Raw genomic sequence first — 16,401 nt, forward strand, 5'->3', positions numbered from 1 at the left:
ATTCAATTCAAATAGATTCCAAATTAAGGAATTCAATTCAATTCTATTATTCACTAATACATTCCAAACATAGGAATTAAATTCAATTCCTGTCAGAATTCAATTTCTAATGGAATTCAATTCAATTCCTTCACTTAAGTTGTTTCCAAACAGGGTGTTAGTTATCCATCCAAAGCTATCAAAGATAATCTTGTTTGGTTTAAATAATTGATGATTCCTAAGTCATGATGCATGCCTGACACATCAACAATTTGAGCATATAATCAGGAATCACAAAATCTTAGAAAAATAAAATTTTCCTTGATTCCGAGGTTAACAAAAATTTTAAGACAAAATTATCCTTCATTATTTACCATTTGAGACAAAAATCACCCTACAGATCTATCAAATTTCAATCTGCCACTTGAAGGTTCCCGATTCACAAAAAAAAAACCCTAGCTAGTGTTCGCCACTCCTCTCGCGCACAACTTTTCCCTCTCGCGGCGATCCTCCCTCTCGCAGCGATCTAGCGGCGCTCCTCTCGCGACGATCCTCCCTCTCGCACACAACTTTTCCCACTCGCGGCGATCCTACCTCTCGCGCACAGTATTTGGTTTCATTGCTTCTCCTTGGATACCAGAGAGGATAACTAGTTCCATCAGAGAAATGAAGATTAATATTTTTCTTGGCTGTGCAGCCTATCAGTCCATTAGGAACTAGTTGTCAAGAATCGAGAGGTCACAAACTTGAGTTGTGAAAGGATGCCATTATGTAGGTTGAACAAACACTAGATCAATGCCGAAATTTGGAGGAAGATTTGATACTTCTTTATGGAGTGAGATCTGTAATTAATTTTTCAATCCTTGGTTTCTTTCCTCTTATTTCTCTCCCTGTTAAAATCAAAAAAAGAAACTGTAGCATGTAAGATTGTAAATGCAAGCTTAAGGATTTTATTCATAGCTATTCATTAGTTTGCTTCCATGTCAACCAGGTATTGATTGAAGCAGTGGAGAATCATATGCCACAAGTTATTGTTATTGATGAAATTGGAACTAAACTTGAAGCAATAGCTGCTAGCACCATCGCCCAACGTGGCATCCAGCTTGCTGCCACTGCCCATGAGTAAGTACAATAGAGAATTTGATAATGAATCCTTCCTTGGAGATGCTTGCGGGAGGAATACGAAGTACGTGTTATAAATTAATTATGTTTGTATTTCTTAACATAAGCTTAATTAAATTTATGACCTAGTAACAGTTGATGCATCAAATTTGCATAATTCTATTAATGTAGATATGATAGCAAATTTAGCTTCACTTCAACAGAATGCTGTTTGCTACTTTTTGCTCTCCGTTTTAGACACACACACATACACATATAAATTATAAATGAATTAAAATAAGTTATTTTAAATAGGCTTACTATAAGACTAATTTGTTATAGTGATGATTGTCCTTAAGAGTGTTACACTAGGTGACGAAGAAGCAAGCAGAAGAGGTATCCAAAAGACTGTTCTGGAGCGCAAAGGACCCTCAACATTTTCATGTGCTGCGGAGATTGTCTTAAAGATTGAAGTACGAGTACATCATAGTCTAGAAGCCACAGTAGATGCACTTCTTGCAGGTTATTAAGCTTTATGTTTTCATCCAACCAGACCTTATAAGACAGTATAATTCTTTGTGAAGTTCTAGCCTATTTCTCTTTTACTATGCTTTGAAAGTTGACAAGGCAGCAGCAAGGGGCTGATTTACTTTTATCCAAAATGAAATCCATCCAAAATGAATTAGATAGTTGAATTAGGTTGTTGGTACTTATATTTTGATATACTTTTGGACAATTATGATATTATTTTGATCAAAATTTATTCTATGAATGTCATTTTAGATTGAACTTGATCATAGTATGTTATTTTTTGTTTGTATTTATGTTTGATGATAATATGTATTTGTTGTCTGTATTGTTGGTTCAAAAATGTTTACATCCTGACCTTCAATGGTTGAGTCTCATCTACTTGATCGTAAACTACAAATACCCTTGTAGAAAATTTATGAACCAATGGTTCCACTGCCAAATTGTTTCTTTTTTCATGAAAAGATAGAAAATTTATGAACCAATTTTAATACTACATCTTACTGATTTTTCAAAGAAAAAGGCATAATCTATTTTTTTCTTCTTCTCCCTTTTCTTGGTTAGGATATGTGAACCTATACATTGTGGTAGTGATTTGCACTAACTTGAATTGCTGGATATTCAACTTCATACGGAATTAGCTAACTACATATTACTAACTTGTTAAGCAACAAATTATGAGAACAAACAATCTTCTATATTATAGAATCTCAAAGCCTCTTCTCGAATGAAATATGGTGCTTCTCGACTCAAGAATTTCAAGAAAGCAAAGACGGCAAAGAATGTAAATTCCCGGAATAATGCTAGTCCAGATTATCATAGTGATAGACGTTTGTTTGGTGATGAATGCGCATTTTGCCATTCGTTTCGAATTACGGAGGTGATGTATATGTGAAGTATTGTCCTTCCCCTTTGTACTCGGGTTAAATTTTAGTTAACTCATGGTGTTATTCTGATCCTTTGAGATAGTAATTGTTTTTGCAGTGGATATTCTGCAACAATATTTTTTTTTACAAAATGGCATTTGCAGGCTTCTGGACCTATGTATTGCTACAAAGATGGAAAACTCACTGCATTGGAGGAAGCAAATCAGCCTGCATGGAATATATGTTCATGAAAAGTGCGTTGTATGGCAAGTTATTTCTTCGATAGATGTTTCAGAATTATGGGATTTCAAAGTAATTGCGTATGATGATTTATTTTCTAGCTTGTTACATTCTTTCCACTGATTGTTACATCGCTAGTTAAATCCATATCTAATGTTTATTCTTGTGCCTTTAGCAATTCCTTCTTATCATTTGGAGTTCTGGAGCTTAGATGGTTTATGCTTCTTCCTTACTGATCCTTTTTCTGTTTGGTGATTGTGTACTTAGGGCTCCCCAAGTGTATTTTTATGGAGAAATCGTGAAAAACTTTGAGTTAGAATTAAAGCGAGCATCAAAGTTAAAATGCAACAAATATGGGTTGAAAGGTGCTGCTCTTGGTTGTTATGATAACAACTGCCATTGTATTTTGTTGGATTCTTGATTTTTTTTTTTGGGTCATAATGGAAGGTGAAGATGCATGCTGCATTTCGAATGCTATTTTCTCAATGTGTTGGCAAGGCACTAATACAATCTATCTACTTATAGACATGTCTTGTGGATCAGCATACAATGCTCTGTCTTTGTGGTAGAAGTAAATTGTAATGAATCAACTGATTTACAGAGAAAGACAAGCCACCACCATAGTGGTAATGCTTATTAAGATGTTAGCCATCTCAATTTCAGAAGAAAAAACAGAGAGAGGATTTCACAAGTCAAATAGGCCTTAATAACCTTGATTTCAAAAAAAAAAAAAAATCTCCATCTAAGTGACAATAACAACCTTTGAAATTCTAGACATTCAACTACCATCCGATTGAGACCGTCCTACTCTCAGCTGGGCAAAAAAACGTCTCTTTCGTTGTGATATATATTTTTAATATATATATAAAAACTGTAAAACAAAAAAAATAAATAAAATAACTGAATTCAATTTTATTCAACATCATGTATATAATGTATTATCCTTTATAAGGATTAATACCTTTTACAAAAAAAATAATTATATATTTAATTAAAACTATCTAAAAATAAAAAAAAAACATAAAATAAATTTTTTATTTTATTTTATTTATTAATATATATATATATATATATATATATATATATATATATATATATATCACTATTAATAAAATAATATTATCACTATTAAATCAAGGGTAATATGATAAAATATCACGTTAGGTTATATACTAAAACCTCCAAACAAACAAGATTTTACTGGATTACCTAAATTGAACCAAACAACCAATGGGTTATGTTTCATTCCCTATAACCTTGATTATGTGATTACTTGGTAATCATATAACTAAGGTTATGTATCATAACTTGAACCAAACGCGCCCTTAGGGTGTTTGGTTCAAGTTATCATGTATAACTTTGATTATGTGATTACTTGGTAATCACATAACCAAAGTTATGGGAAATAAAACATAACCAAATGTTGTTTGGTTCAACTTAGGTAATACAACAAAAACTTGTTTGTTTAAAGATTTTAATAAATAATATAATTTAATATTTTACTATATTACCCTTAGTTACAAAATCAACCATATATTATTATTATTATTTTAAACTCTACGTCTATTTTTCTTTTTTCTTTTTCATGTTTTTCTTTATTTTTATGTGTTTTTTATTTTTTATTTATTTTATTTTTTTTCTTTATTTTTATGTGTGTTTTTTTATTTTTTTATTTTGTATTTCTTTTCTTTTTTTCTTTTTTCGTTTTTAATTTTTTTAAAGTTTTAAAAGTTTTTTATTTTTTTTTATTTTTTTTATTTTTTATTTTTTATGTTTTTTTTTTCTATTTTTATATATTTTTTCTATTTTTACATTTTTTATTATTTTTTATGTTTTTTTATTTTTTTAAAAAAATTTATATTTTTTTAAAAAAAATTATATTTTTTTAAAAAAAATTATATTTTTTTCTATTTTTTTATTATTTATTATTTATTTTATTTTTTATGTATTTCCTATTTTTTATTTTTTAAAAAAAATTATGTTTTTTACTTTTTTTTTTAATTTTTTAAAGTTTTTTATTTTATTTTATATATTTTTTATTTTTTTCTTTACAATTTTTCTTTTTTTATCACATTTTTTTCTTATTCAAGGGTATTTTGGATAAAAAAAATTTCGTTAACCCCGAATTTAAGAAAAACCTCAGTTTTCGGAGGTTTTCGATTCTGAGTTGCATACCCCTTTTGCTGACGTGTCGGACATGAAACATTACTCGAAAATCATCGATTACCTAAATCAAATAGGGTTTTCGTTGATAACATTGGATGGATAATAAAGATTATCAAAGATAATCCTTAACCAAACGCACCCTAAAAGTTTGAAAAGACTTATGAGGTGTAAGTCGAGCAAAATCAAAATTTGAGTCGAATGATGTTTATTCCACTTGATTGGTATGCTTAATTGATTACTTGGTTGATTAGAATTCTATGCACAAGCACAAACTTATTCTTTATTTGAATTGAGTCAATAGGAACACCACTTGAGTCCTCTCATGAGACTTTGAAAAGATAAGCTTGTTGTATTAACTAACTGAGTCTACTAGGATAAGTCTCAATCAACTGACTATTGTTCTAACTCGATTAGATCCTTGTGAATTCAATAGAAAAACTTATGATCTTATCTAATGTGGTAGATTGAATATAGTTGAGTATTTGAGTCAATTGAATATAAACTTAATCGACTGTTTGATAGTTGAGTCAATTAACTATCCAAATGAGTTATCTTTTATTTGAATCAAATTAGAAAAATATCACTTTGAAAACTTTTTATGTAAATTGCAATATCCTCACTTATAGTATTTCGTGAGTTATAGAAAAGAAAATTAAAATTATCTATATTTTAATTAGTGAAATTGACAATTTGATGGGAATTGTTTATTTTTTAAATAAATCAAAATAAAGAGGGCTGATTTTAAAATAAGAGGTGCACCCTTTTAACTTTTTTTTCCATGTTGATAATTAAAACATGAATTATGCATTGCAATATTAAAAAACTAATAATATTAAAAAGAATATTTCATGGGATTACATGTGTGCATCTAAAAATAAATAATTATTTTAATTTCATTTGTCTAAAATAAATACATGAACATTGGAATTTAATTTATCACAACAATTACGTGATATCCTATAGTAGGTTAATCACATTTGAATAGCCCCCTCCTCACCCCCACAATTAAAACATGATTTTCTTCCATTGCTATTACTTGCCCCCATCTTTCTCTTGGCATTTCAAAAACAATGTGGATTATAGCTACAATTCTAGTCCTTTCCAAGATAAACTCCAATGAGGGAGCTCAATTTCCGGCAATGTTCGTGTTCGGTGACTCGCTCCTAGATCCCGGAAACAACAATAATCTTTTAACTTTAGCAAAAGCTAATTACTTCCCGAATGGCATTGATTTCTCTATCGGAACCACGGGGAGATACTGCAATGGTGGCACTTTGGTCGACCATTTAGGTACTTTTCTTCGACCTAAAGATCCAAAATGGCTTGTCGATTATAATCTTCATATTCATGTTTAATGAACGCAGGTAAGCTTCTTGGGTTACCTTTTGTTCCTACGTTCAAAAACCCTAGCACCAATGGATCAAACATATTAAAAGGTGTAAACTATGCATCAGCTGGGGCTGGAATTCTTTGGGACACAGGACTAATATTTGTGAGTCTACCTAAACACCAAATCTCTCCCCTACAAAATTTCTTTCATTTTTTTTTTTAAAATAATAATTATTATAATAAATTCTTAGGGAGATGTCTTCACAATGGATGAACAGATACAAAACTTCAAGAAAACAATTGAAGACTTGAGCCTAATGCTAGGAAATAAGACTACAGACTTCCTTGGAAGATCTCTCTTCTTCATTAGCATGGGAGCTAATGACTACATCAACAACTACTTGCATCCTCTAGCATGGAGGTACAAAAAGTACCCTATTGTGGCATATGAGCAATTGCTGGTTCAAGAATATTCAAGGCAAATTAAGGTAATTGTATGTATTTCAGATTTATAATTAGCTCTCATATATATATACAAGCATATATAAACCTTATGATTCGGTTGTTCATATATATCAGGATATCTATGATCTTGGGGCGAGAAAAATCTTCGTGTCCGGAGTTCCTCCACTTGGTTGCATACCTAACCAAATAGGTGGCAATAATGATAGCAGTGGAGAGTGCATCAGGTCAAGCAATCGAATGGCAGTGTCATACAACAACCAAGTCAGTATGTTGGCAGGCGAGCTAAATGCAACGCTCGCAGGGGCTTCTTTCCTCTTTTGGAACAACTACAAGCCAGTTTACGACATCATCCATAATTACTCATTATACGGTAATTACATACATAGATATAACCTTAGCTTCTACTAATTAGTTTCCCAATTTATATATATATTGTGGTCAGTTAATTAAGGAGCAAGTACTTATACCTTGTTGGTGTTGGTGATTGAAGGATTCAAATATCCCAACAAGGCTTGTTGCGGTGCAGGTCGATCCAAGGGACAGATGATGTGCCTGCCACTATTGTCATTGATGTGTCGTAATAGATCAGAGTACATATTTTGGGATCCCTATCATCCTACTGATGCACTAAATGCCATTATAGCTAAAAAGGCATACAAACTTCTTGTTAGATACAAGTGGATTTCTGAATAATATAATGATCTTGCTAATTAAATCACACATCATGAAAAGGAATTCACTTAAGTGTGCTATATGGCAACAAAGTTCTTCATGAGGGTCTATCAATATAATTGATTGTTGTTGTTATTTGTCACTTATTTAAAAATATATATATTATTTTGTTTACTTCAATGGACTATTTATTAAAATGGTAGAACGGATCAAACAAGTATCAGGATAGGAATCCTGACTGATTTTGTATCAGAGATCCACAACAAGTGTCCTTCTTCGTGCGTAGGAGGATGCGCAATTTTCTTGCTGAAGCTGATGTTGAACGATTTACTTTCGTTGATTTTGCCGGAGAAATCCAACGTCTCTGGCAAGACCTCCACCGCCACGCTTTCTAGGCCATCCACCTTCGATTTATATGTCGATTTCTCGCTACAGACATTTTTCACGGTGCGGGTCACCGTGATTCTATCAAAATCGGACGACGATGCTAGAATTATAGCCGGATAGTTCAAGTCGACCTCCCTGATTTTGCCCACCTCGGCGCACGTGACTTTTCGGTGGGTCACTACCTCGACTTGCTTGTCGGAGTAGCCTAACCCGCACAGGAAGCGAACGTAGTCGTTCGGCTCGATGTCGTAAACTAGCCCGGGATCCGCCGCCTTAGATGGGTTGACGTTGCCGGCTCCCATGCCGAAGAAGCTTGCCTTGTTGTGTTGCTCGTCCTTTATGGGATTCCCGTCTTTGTCCGTGATATCTGAGGTCGTCATGATTGCAGATTTGACGGCGGCGGGTGACCAGTCCGGGTGCGCTGCCTTTATGAGCGCAGCGACGCCGCTGAGATGAGGCGTAGACATGGAAGTGCCGGAGATCATATTGAAGAAGGTGGTTTGAGTGTTACCGGTGGTCTGGGAAGAATTTGGGCCGACCTGAATGGGCCACGCCGCCAGGATGTTGACGCCCGGTCCCAAGATGTCGGGCTTCAACACTCCTCTGCTCTGGGAATTCGGTCCTCGTGAAGAGAAATAAGCGACGGTGGGCGCCGGAAAGACCTTGAAAACGGTGCCCCTGAAGATGATGGAGGCTATCGGCGTCTGCGTCGCGTTCACGTAGTGAGCGACGCTAGAGCCGTTGATGTAATTGAGGTAGGACATAGGCAGATTCGGCGCTTCGGCCATTGTGGTGTAGCCGTCGAGCTCGCCGTTGACCATCAGCATCGCCAGGCCTCCGAGGGACTTTATGTTGTCGCCTATGAGGATACTTGATCCGGACTCTATCGAGCAAATAACCATCTTCCCCTTTACCTCCGCCTCGACCAACCCCTGCCAGCAATTGGGACCGTCGAGGCTCCCATCTGGGATTGTCATCGGCAGGGAATCGGAAGGGTAGCTGTTCGGCTGGTAGGCCGACTCGCCGTCGAGCTCGACCCCATTCCCCAGCCTCACGGTCGCCCTTATGTTGCGGTCTATGGTGCTGGCAGCTACCGTGAGGACCCAAGGCGCCTCGTTGGAGAGGGAGGTCGCCATCGGGCCGGAATTACCTCCGGCGCAGCTCACAAAGATTCCTCTCTCCACGGCGCTGAAGGCGCCAATCGCGATCACGTCGTCGTAAAAAGCGATCGGGCCACCGCCGAGAGAGAGGGACATCACGTCGACGCCGTCTTTGATCGCTGCCTCCATGCCGGCGGTGATGCTGGAGACGGTACAGTCGAAGCGCCCGCAGACCTTGTAGATGGCCAGGTGCGCGCGCGGCGCGATGCCGGAGGCGGTGCCGTTGGCATTGCCGAGCACATTGGCGCCGGCCACGAAATTGCCGGCGGCTGTGCTGGCGGTATGGGTGCCGTGACCTATGGTGTCGACGGGGGACTCGTTTTTCACGAAGGATTGTGCTCCGATCAACTTGTTATTGCAGGAGATAGCGCCCTGCAGGCCAGGGGCGCATGAGCCTCTCCAACGCGCAGGAGGCGGATCCATTCCCTGGTCGGCGAACGACGCGTGGTCGACCAAGCCGGTGTCCAGGACGCCGATGACGATGCCCTTTCCCATGTTGGAGTGTGTCCAGAGGCCAAGCCCGGGGAGAAGTCCGAGTAGGCGCGGCGTGTAGGTGGTCAGGAGCGGCACTTGTCTGTCCCGGAAGCTCGCCAGGAAACCTGGCTTCCTCTCGACGGATCTGAGCTCTTCCTCGGTTAGCCGGGCGGCGAAGCCGGTCATGGCGGCGCTGTAGGTGTAGAGAATGCGGGGCTCGGTGGAGTTTGCGGCGGTGGGAGGGAGCAAGGATCTGTACCAGTCGTCCAGTGCCTGGGCGCTGACCAATGTGGCGTTCCGTGGGAGGCGCATTCGAATGATGTAGCTCTGCAACTGCGAGTACTGGGGAGAAGAGGCGGTGAGAAGAAAGGAGGAGACGGCGAGGAGGAGGAGGAAGAGAGCCGATGGGGCACTGTGCGTCTCCATTGTGATGGAATGGAACGATGAACACGATGGAATGAATCAATGCAATTGGCGTTTTATAGAGGGAGGGAATTGAATTGAAGCTGCCAAGGATTTGCAAGAGTAACATGACAGACGGTCTACGTGTTCCTTCCTTAAATTCTAGATAGAAAATAAATAAATAAATAAATAAACATTCGTTTTTTATCTAAAAAATTTATTAATTAAAATAACATTTATCCATAATTTAATATCTAAAATATTTCTTTCGATTTTACTTTAGAATTGTTTCCCATGAAATTTAATATCTCTAAAATGGAGTATGTATTTTAGAAATTTAAATTATGAATTAAGTATTATTTTAATATATATATATATATATATATTTAAAAATATTTATTTGTTTGTTTGATTGAAAATATAGATAAAAAGAACTTTCATCTTGATTAATTTCTATCTAAATTCAAAATGCATACACAGTGTCATATATATTTTAAGTTTTAGATTATGAAAGAAACTAAAAATAAATATATATAGAACGTAAATAGCTTCACACATTGAAACACAAACACTACACCATGCATACGCATTCTGAAACTGGAGATGAGTTTGGCACATTGCAGAAGGTGGAGCGAAGTGGGTGGAGTGCTCCCTAAATTTGCCATTCTGAACTCCATGATTATCTCCCTGATGGAAACCCCATCCAAATAATTAGAAGCGAGTCTGTTATTTTTCTATTTAAATGAAGTCCAAATACAGTACGCCATCGAGCAAGAACCAAGCTCCAACTCAGTCTGTTAGTTTTCTATTCAAATCCCATCCAAATTTGGTGCACTTCTTTAAACACTACTACTGTGGAAGAAACCAAGGCATTACAGGAGCTCGGAAACTAGGTAATGCAAACTTAATTGGCTGCATGTTTATAACCTAACTAACTCTATGACGATCCAAGCGTAGTACATCTTCACTGGTGGAAGAAGGAACCTTAAATATATATGCATGTAAAAAATAAATATGAGCAGTCAATCCCTCAACAATTGTAGCAAGGTATCTGAAAACATGGATGTAGAAACAAAGATGGAAAAATCTAATCAAGGTTGATCAAATGTTTCATAAGGAAAAGTTCAAGTAAATCTTGGATGACTTTATGCTTGGTAAGTGACAAGTCGAGACAAATCAAAGGTGATCGGATGTTTGACAAAGAAAAATCTTAGGGAGTTAACCTTAGGTAGTGAGAAGTTTTAAATGAATAAACTCTAAGTAAGAGGTAAGTTTAGTATGTTAAGTAGACTTATAGTATTAAAAAAAAGGTGGCACCTCAGCGACCCCTCCTAGAGCCGACTCATGGGTATGGAGAAAGCAGAAGACACATGGTGGGATGAATTTCAAATCGTGAGTTCCTATGAGATTTGACCCCTAACTTACTGTTTGTTTGTGTTTCTTATATTATTTTGTAGGAATATAGAGTTGGAAGTAAAACAGAGAGCAGACAAATATAATTAGACAAAGCTAGAACAAGTTTGGCATGAACCGAACTCATACTGATCCAATCAACTAAACATCTAGTTCGATAGATGAAAAAGGTTCGACATAATGAAAAATTGATTCGGTAGATCAAAAAATCGATTCAGTAGACCGAAAAGGATAACGACGAGATCGCGTGGCTCGATCCAAATCGCGATGAACTCAATCGTGGGGATCATGTTTGAGCAAGTCCGGTTTACATTACAAGGATTATTGGTCTATTAAACCAGGCTTATAAAAGAACCTCACGATCAAAATTCATATCAGCAATCTCCACATTCAACTCTTTATCTCTACGTTCAGAAAAGATCTCGAAGCTCTGCTCGTGCAACTGGGGAAGCGCCAGGAAGAGTGTGTGGCACCATAGACGGATCGACAGCAAGGCTATCCTGGGTTGTAGCCTAGCCCCCAAAAATTATTGATTACCCATTCAACGTGAACACGAGTACCTTCTTTGTTCAAAGCATACGACGGTATAAGCTAGCCTCTCTATTCTGTTATGTTCTATTCTATTATATTTTTTTTTGTTCGACTGTAGTCCCTATCCTCGCCGCATACATTCTCCTCAACCTATCAACGACAAGACCAAATCCCGCGCGGAGAGGCACCACTATCTCGCGCGGAGAGGCACCACTGACACCACTCACAGGTGCTCTGCATTTCCCCTCCTCGATAGTCGGGGTTCAACATCTCCCTCGAAGAAGGCAACCCACTCGTCAGCGAAGCGGCCCAAGAGCACCCTCACAATCTGGTTGAAGAACACAACCACTAAAACCCTATCCACCATGCCAACGGAGACGAGGATATAATACAGTGCTTGGAACCGAGATTAGTGTAGGATCATTACACGCATGAGAGGGGGGAGGGATGAATCACATGATTTTAAAAAACTTTTTTTTCTTAATTTGAAAATGAGTATGCAGCGGAAAATGGAGGATTAAGTAAACAATGGCGGAGCCAAGCATTGGCTTACCCGGGCTATAGCCCTGGGGTCCAGTTGGTGATTAGGCAGATTTTACTTCTTCACCCCTTGTATTTTGGATTTTCAAAGGGACAAAAAGGACTTTTAGCCCGGATGACAATTTTAGCCCAGGTGGGCTATAATACCTGGCTCCGCCAATGTAAGTAAAGGAAAATAAATAAAGACAAGTACACGATTGATTACTTAGTTTGGAGCTTCAACGATTCCTACTCCAAGATCCACGATCCCTTGGACTGTATTAACGGATAATCCACTAAAACTTCTTTCGGAAATGTCGGAAGAGGGAATCAAATACAACAATTAAAACGTGGATAAGTTGTTGGACCGCGGGGCCGACTAGATGGGGAGTTTAATAGCCTGTAAAAATTAAAAACAACCCTTCTCGACTTTTCAACTGAATAACACTTGCATAAAATAATTAAACAGAACAAAAATAAAAGGTAAGAGAATTTTTACTTGGTTACAACCGGGGAGGTTGTTAATCCAAGGAAGATGTCGCACTAGTATCTCCTTCAGGTAGAGAAGTCTCTTACAGCAATGAAGCACACAAAGAAAGAAACTAAACTCTAAATCAAAGCGTACAAGTGTTGGAAATGAATTGCTTGTGTTCCTTGAAAGCTTCTGGATCACGGCTGTATTTATAGTCTTGGTCGGGACGCTCCGAAGAGTTCCAGGCGCCCTGGGGGATAAAACTTTATCCCCAACGCAACGGGTCACTATTGAAGCGATCTAATCAAAAAGTCAACTCCCGGGCGCACGGAATAGTTCCGGGCACCCTGGGCTGTTCCGTGCGCCCCGAGCAGTTCCGAGCGCCCCGGACTGTTCCGGACGCCTTGGATGGGGAAAGTCAACCTCGTTGACTTTTTTAGCCTTGGTCTTCTGCTCCGGCTTCGTTCGCCTCAGTTCGGGTCTTTCTCTCTAGCTCCGCTCGCTTGGGTGATCTCTGCCATCCGGAATAGGGCGAACCCAACTTCCGGTCTTCTTGAGCAGGCTTCCGCTCTGGCTTCTCGTCCCTCGGAATCGTCGCGTGCTTCCTTCTTGTCCGCCAGCATACCCATCCGCAGCTTTCGTCCCTCAGTCGCACCCCGTGCCGACCTTCTCGCTAGCTGCGTCTCTTGCTCCTCGAGCAGTCTTCCGCTTTGGCTTCTTGTCCCTCAGAACCGTCGCACGCTTCCTTCTCGTCCGCCGGTGTACTCTTCCACAGTGCCTCATCCCTCGGACGAACCGCGTGCCATCCTTCTCGCTAGCTGCGTCTTCCGCCCGACTACCTGTGCTCTGACACGAGGTTAAAACACAACAGGATCTAATTTAACTTGTTGATCACACCAAAACAATCTTGGGGTTCCAACATAAGTGTAACAAGATGAACTTTCTTTTATGCAGTAATTAAGTATAAACATAACTATCATTACCCAACACTTTTGAAGACAACCAGATCGATTTCGGTGTTGGACAACTTTTCAGTAGTAGTTGAGTGCAGCAATGTAGCACAGCAAGAGGGTAAAGTCGGAGCAGCCGTATACTTGAAAGTTTACTTGTAGAAGTTGTGAATGAGTTATATTGAAGCACTGGTTGAGCAACTCTTTTAAAGGGGGATGAAGACGCCTTCAATACCAAATTTTATCTCAAAAAAATCAACTATCATCGTCGACGAAGCCTTCTATGTTATCTGGTCGAAAGCGCCTTCCAAGCTCTCGAAGGTGCCTTCAGCGCCAAGCTTCAATGCGCCTTCCTTCGCATGGAAGGTGCTTTGAGCACTATTCATCAAGGCTATTATTTCTTTCTAACTCTTACAAAAATATGTTAGTTCAAAAGTAAAGAGTAATCTACAAAACAGAGTTAGTACAATAATAAAATATATAGTATTAATTAGTGTAGGATCGAAAAGAATCCTAGTGGGGGGTGAATAACGATTGCAAAAATCGATAACGAATTAATCGAAGTACGCAGCGGAAGAAAAAATAAATCAATGCTAACAAACCGAGTTTTACTTGGTTCGGAGCCTTCGACGACTCCTACTCCAAGGCTCTCACCGTCGAGTACTTTTGTTAGCCAATTCACTAACAGTTCACAAAAGATTATAGGAGTTAAATACAAGAACTAAAAAAGTTACTAACAATAACAATAGAATTGAAAAGTCCTGGTCGTCGGTTGTCGTTGGAGCGTAGTAGCGTTGTGGGAGCCTTTTCGAAGCACCGAGAAGAAGAAAACTTGTAGTGATTATTGTGTTTAAGCTCAGGGTTGAAGGCCTTTATATAGGTCCACTCCGGACGCCTGGACCACGTGGCTCGGCCAACAGATGCGCTCCACGTCAGCTTGTGGATGAAGTTTCGAGTCCTGGTGTCTAGACCGACTCCAGGCCCCTGAGTGGGCCTGGTCCGGGTGCTTGGACCAACTTCGGGCACCTGGACTCCTTCGGGGCGCCCGTACCAGCTCCGGCCTCCCGGACTCCTTTGGGGCGCCTGGACTCCTTCTGAGCGCCCGGACTCCTTTTCTTCAGCAACTTTCCCTTGCAGTAAAGGTTAGTCCTGGGCAACCAAAAATTAGGTTTTTCCCTACAAAATAGAGTTAGCATAATAAAATAAAATATGAGTAGTAATTAGACCCTATATCCTCGAGACCAGGATTTAGTCAAGGTCTTATCTTAGATTTTCAAAATGGGCCTAAACTGGACTGACACCTATAGTTCCCTCAATGGGGAACGCATCCTCACTGGATCTCTCCTCCAATTGCTTACCTTCACTTACCACATACAGTCACTTGACTTACCTTTGACCCACTAGGTCTTCTCGCCAGTTGTCAGATTCGCAGACCCAACTAGATTTCGACCGGTTGTCAGGTCCCGCAGACCCAATAGGACTTCCCGCCAGATATTGGGCCCCATAGACCTATCTAGACTTCGTACCATCTATCGGGCCCCGCAGATCTAGACTTCGACTGGTTTTGGGCTTTTGTTCGAGGGTGTTCCGGGTGCTCATCCCTAGAATTTGGATCCGGGCACACTAACGGGGGTCCGGGCATCCCGTACTGCGCCTGGAACACTCTATAAAAGAGGGGTAGGGGTGCCCCAACCCTTGCCCCTCATCGTTTTGTCTTTTGCAAAAAGCCTCTTACCAGGTTTTACGAGCAAAAGCAAGAAAAGGAAAAATATTTTTCCTAAAACTTTCCTACTTCGGTTATCTAGCTGTGCATTGCGAATCAATCGAGGTCGTCAGTTCTTTTATAAATATTCTCGATGCCTTGGTAAATTATTTTTAACCTTAAACATTAATTTTTTTTTCTCTTGCTTAGAATTTCATTTTTAGGCTATTGTTTGTTAATTAAGAAATGATCTCGTTCTGGTGTTGGTCCCTCGACTGCTAGTACAAACCATAGGTTTCCCACTGATGAACTTAGGATTAGATTTTCCTCTACCATAAATGTTTCTATATCCTCTAGACGTTTAGATAGACAATTTTTCATGCCATCATGCATTCCTACTATAGAGATTATTAATTATTATAGCTTGCAGCGATTAGTTTATTGCTCTTGTTCAGTTAATGTAGGTATGTGTATTGAGTTGTATAATAACGTAGTTAGAGTTGATGACTTTACCTACACTACTAGGATCACTGGTACAGATATGCCCCTATCTCCCATTATTATTCGCGACTTTTTGGGTCTACGTCCATCTATATGTCCTTTTCAGTGCTGCCCTCCTCAGGATCCACTGTTTGGTGATCCCTACTCACATATCACACTTGATACAATCTATTTGTATTTTTTTTTGGGGTCAACATGTACTAATTGTGACCCTATTTAGATCAGTTACTCTTAGAGTCCAGGACTATGTCCTCTATCATGTTCTACTTACATGCATTTTACCTCTGACCACTCGCGATGTAGCGATGATGCGTCATTTTCATTTCTTTCTCCTTTATGCATTATGTCATAGATTAGATATAGACATTAGTTTGCATATATTTTAGACCATCCTCTATTTGGCTAGTATTACCACTAGTCAGCGGGTCCACATGCCATATTGTTATATTTTGACTGCATTCATTGCCTCATTGGACGTTGATGTCACTATAGGTGATGTTAGAACCCTAAATGAGTTTGAGATGGTAGGTCCTAGGAACTTCTC

At 38.9% G+C, this 16,401-nt stretch overlaps 3 protein-coding genes across 11 annotated transcripts; 2 read left to right on the forward strand and 1 right to left on the reverse strand.

Moving 5' to 3' along the window:
• Window positions 1-408: 408 nt before the first annotated feature.
• Window positions 409-3,354, forward strand: LOC122024440 (protein SEEDLING PLASTID DEVELOPMENT 1-like). Of its 9 annotated transcripts, none has more exons than XM_042583068.1 (5): window positions 409-823; window positions 971-1,165; window positions 1,453-1,602; window positions 2,639-2,728; window positions 2,982-3,354. In XM_042583068.1, exons 2-5 carry the CDS (start codon window positions 1,126-1,128, stop codon window positions 3,014-3,016), a joined length of 315 nt encoding a protein of 104 aa, XP_042439002.1. In that variant the 5' UTR covers window positions 409-823; window positions 971-1,125; the 3' UTR covers window positions 3,017-3,354. The 9 variants fall into 9 exon arrangements, 3 of the variants coding, with proteins under 3 accessions (XP_042439002.1, XP_042439003.1, XP_042439005.1); XM_042583069.1 differs by having other exon boundaries at window positions 971-1,101; window positions 1,423-1,602; XM_042583071.1 differs by having other exon boundaries at window positions 971-1,101.
• Window positions 3,355-6,019: 2,665 nt separating this feature from the next.
• LOC122022979 (GDSL esterase/lipase At1g71250-like) lies at window positions 6,020-7,367 on the forward strand. The gene is made up of 5 exons (XM_042581082.1): window positions 6,020-6,170; window positions 6,245-6,372; window positions 6,461-6,697; window positions 6,789-7,044; window positions 7,165-7,367. The coding sequence occupies exons 1-5, from the start codon at window positions 6,020-6,022 to the stop codon at window positions 7,365-7,367; spliced, it is 975 nt and encodes a 324-aa protein (XP_042437016.1).
• Window positions 7,368-7,555: 188 nt separating this feature from the next.
• Window positions 7,556-9,793, reverse strand: LOC122022980 (subtilisin-like protease 4). Its single transcript, XM_042581083.1, has one exon. The coding sequence runs from the start codon at window positions 9,791-9,793 to the stop codon at window positions 7,556-7,558; it is 2,238 nt and encodes a 745-aa protein (XP_042437017.1).
• Between the last annotated feature and the right edge of the window lie 6,608 nt (window positions 9,794-16,401).

This window comes from Zingiber officinale, chromosome 9B, assembly GCF_018446385.1.
Source record: "Zingiber officinale cultivar Zhangliang chromosome 9B, Zo_v1.1, whole genome shotgun sequence".
Classification (NCBI taxonomy): Eukaryota; Viridiplantae; Streptophyta; class Magnoliopsida; order Zingiberales; family Zingiberaceae; genus Zingiber; species Zingiber officinale.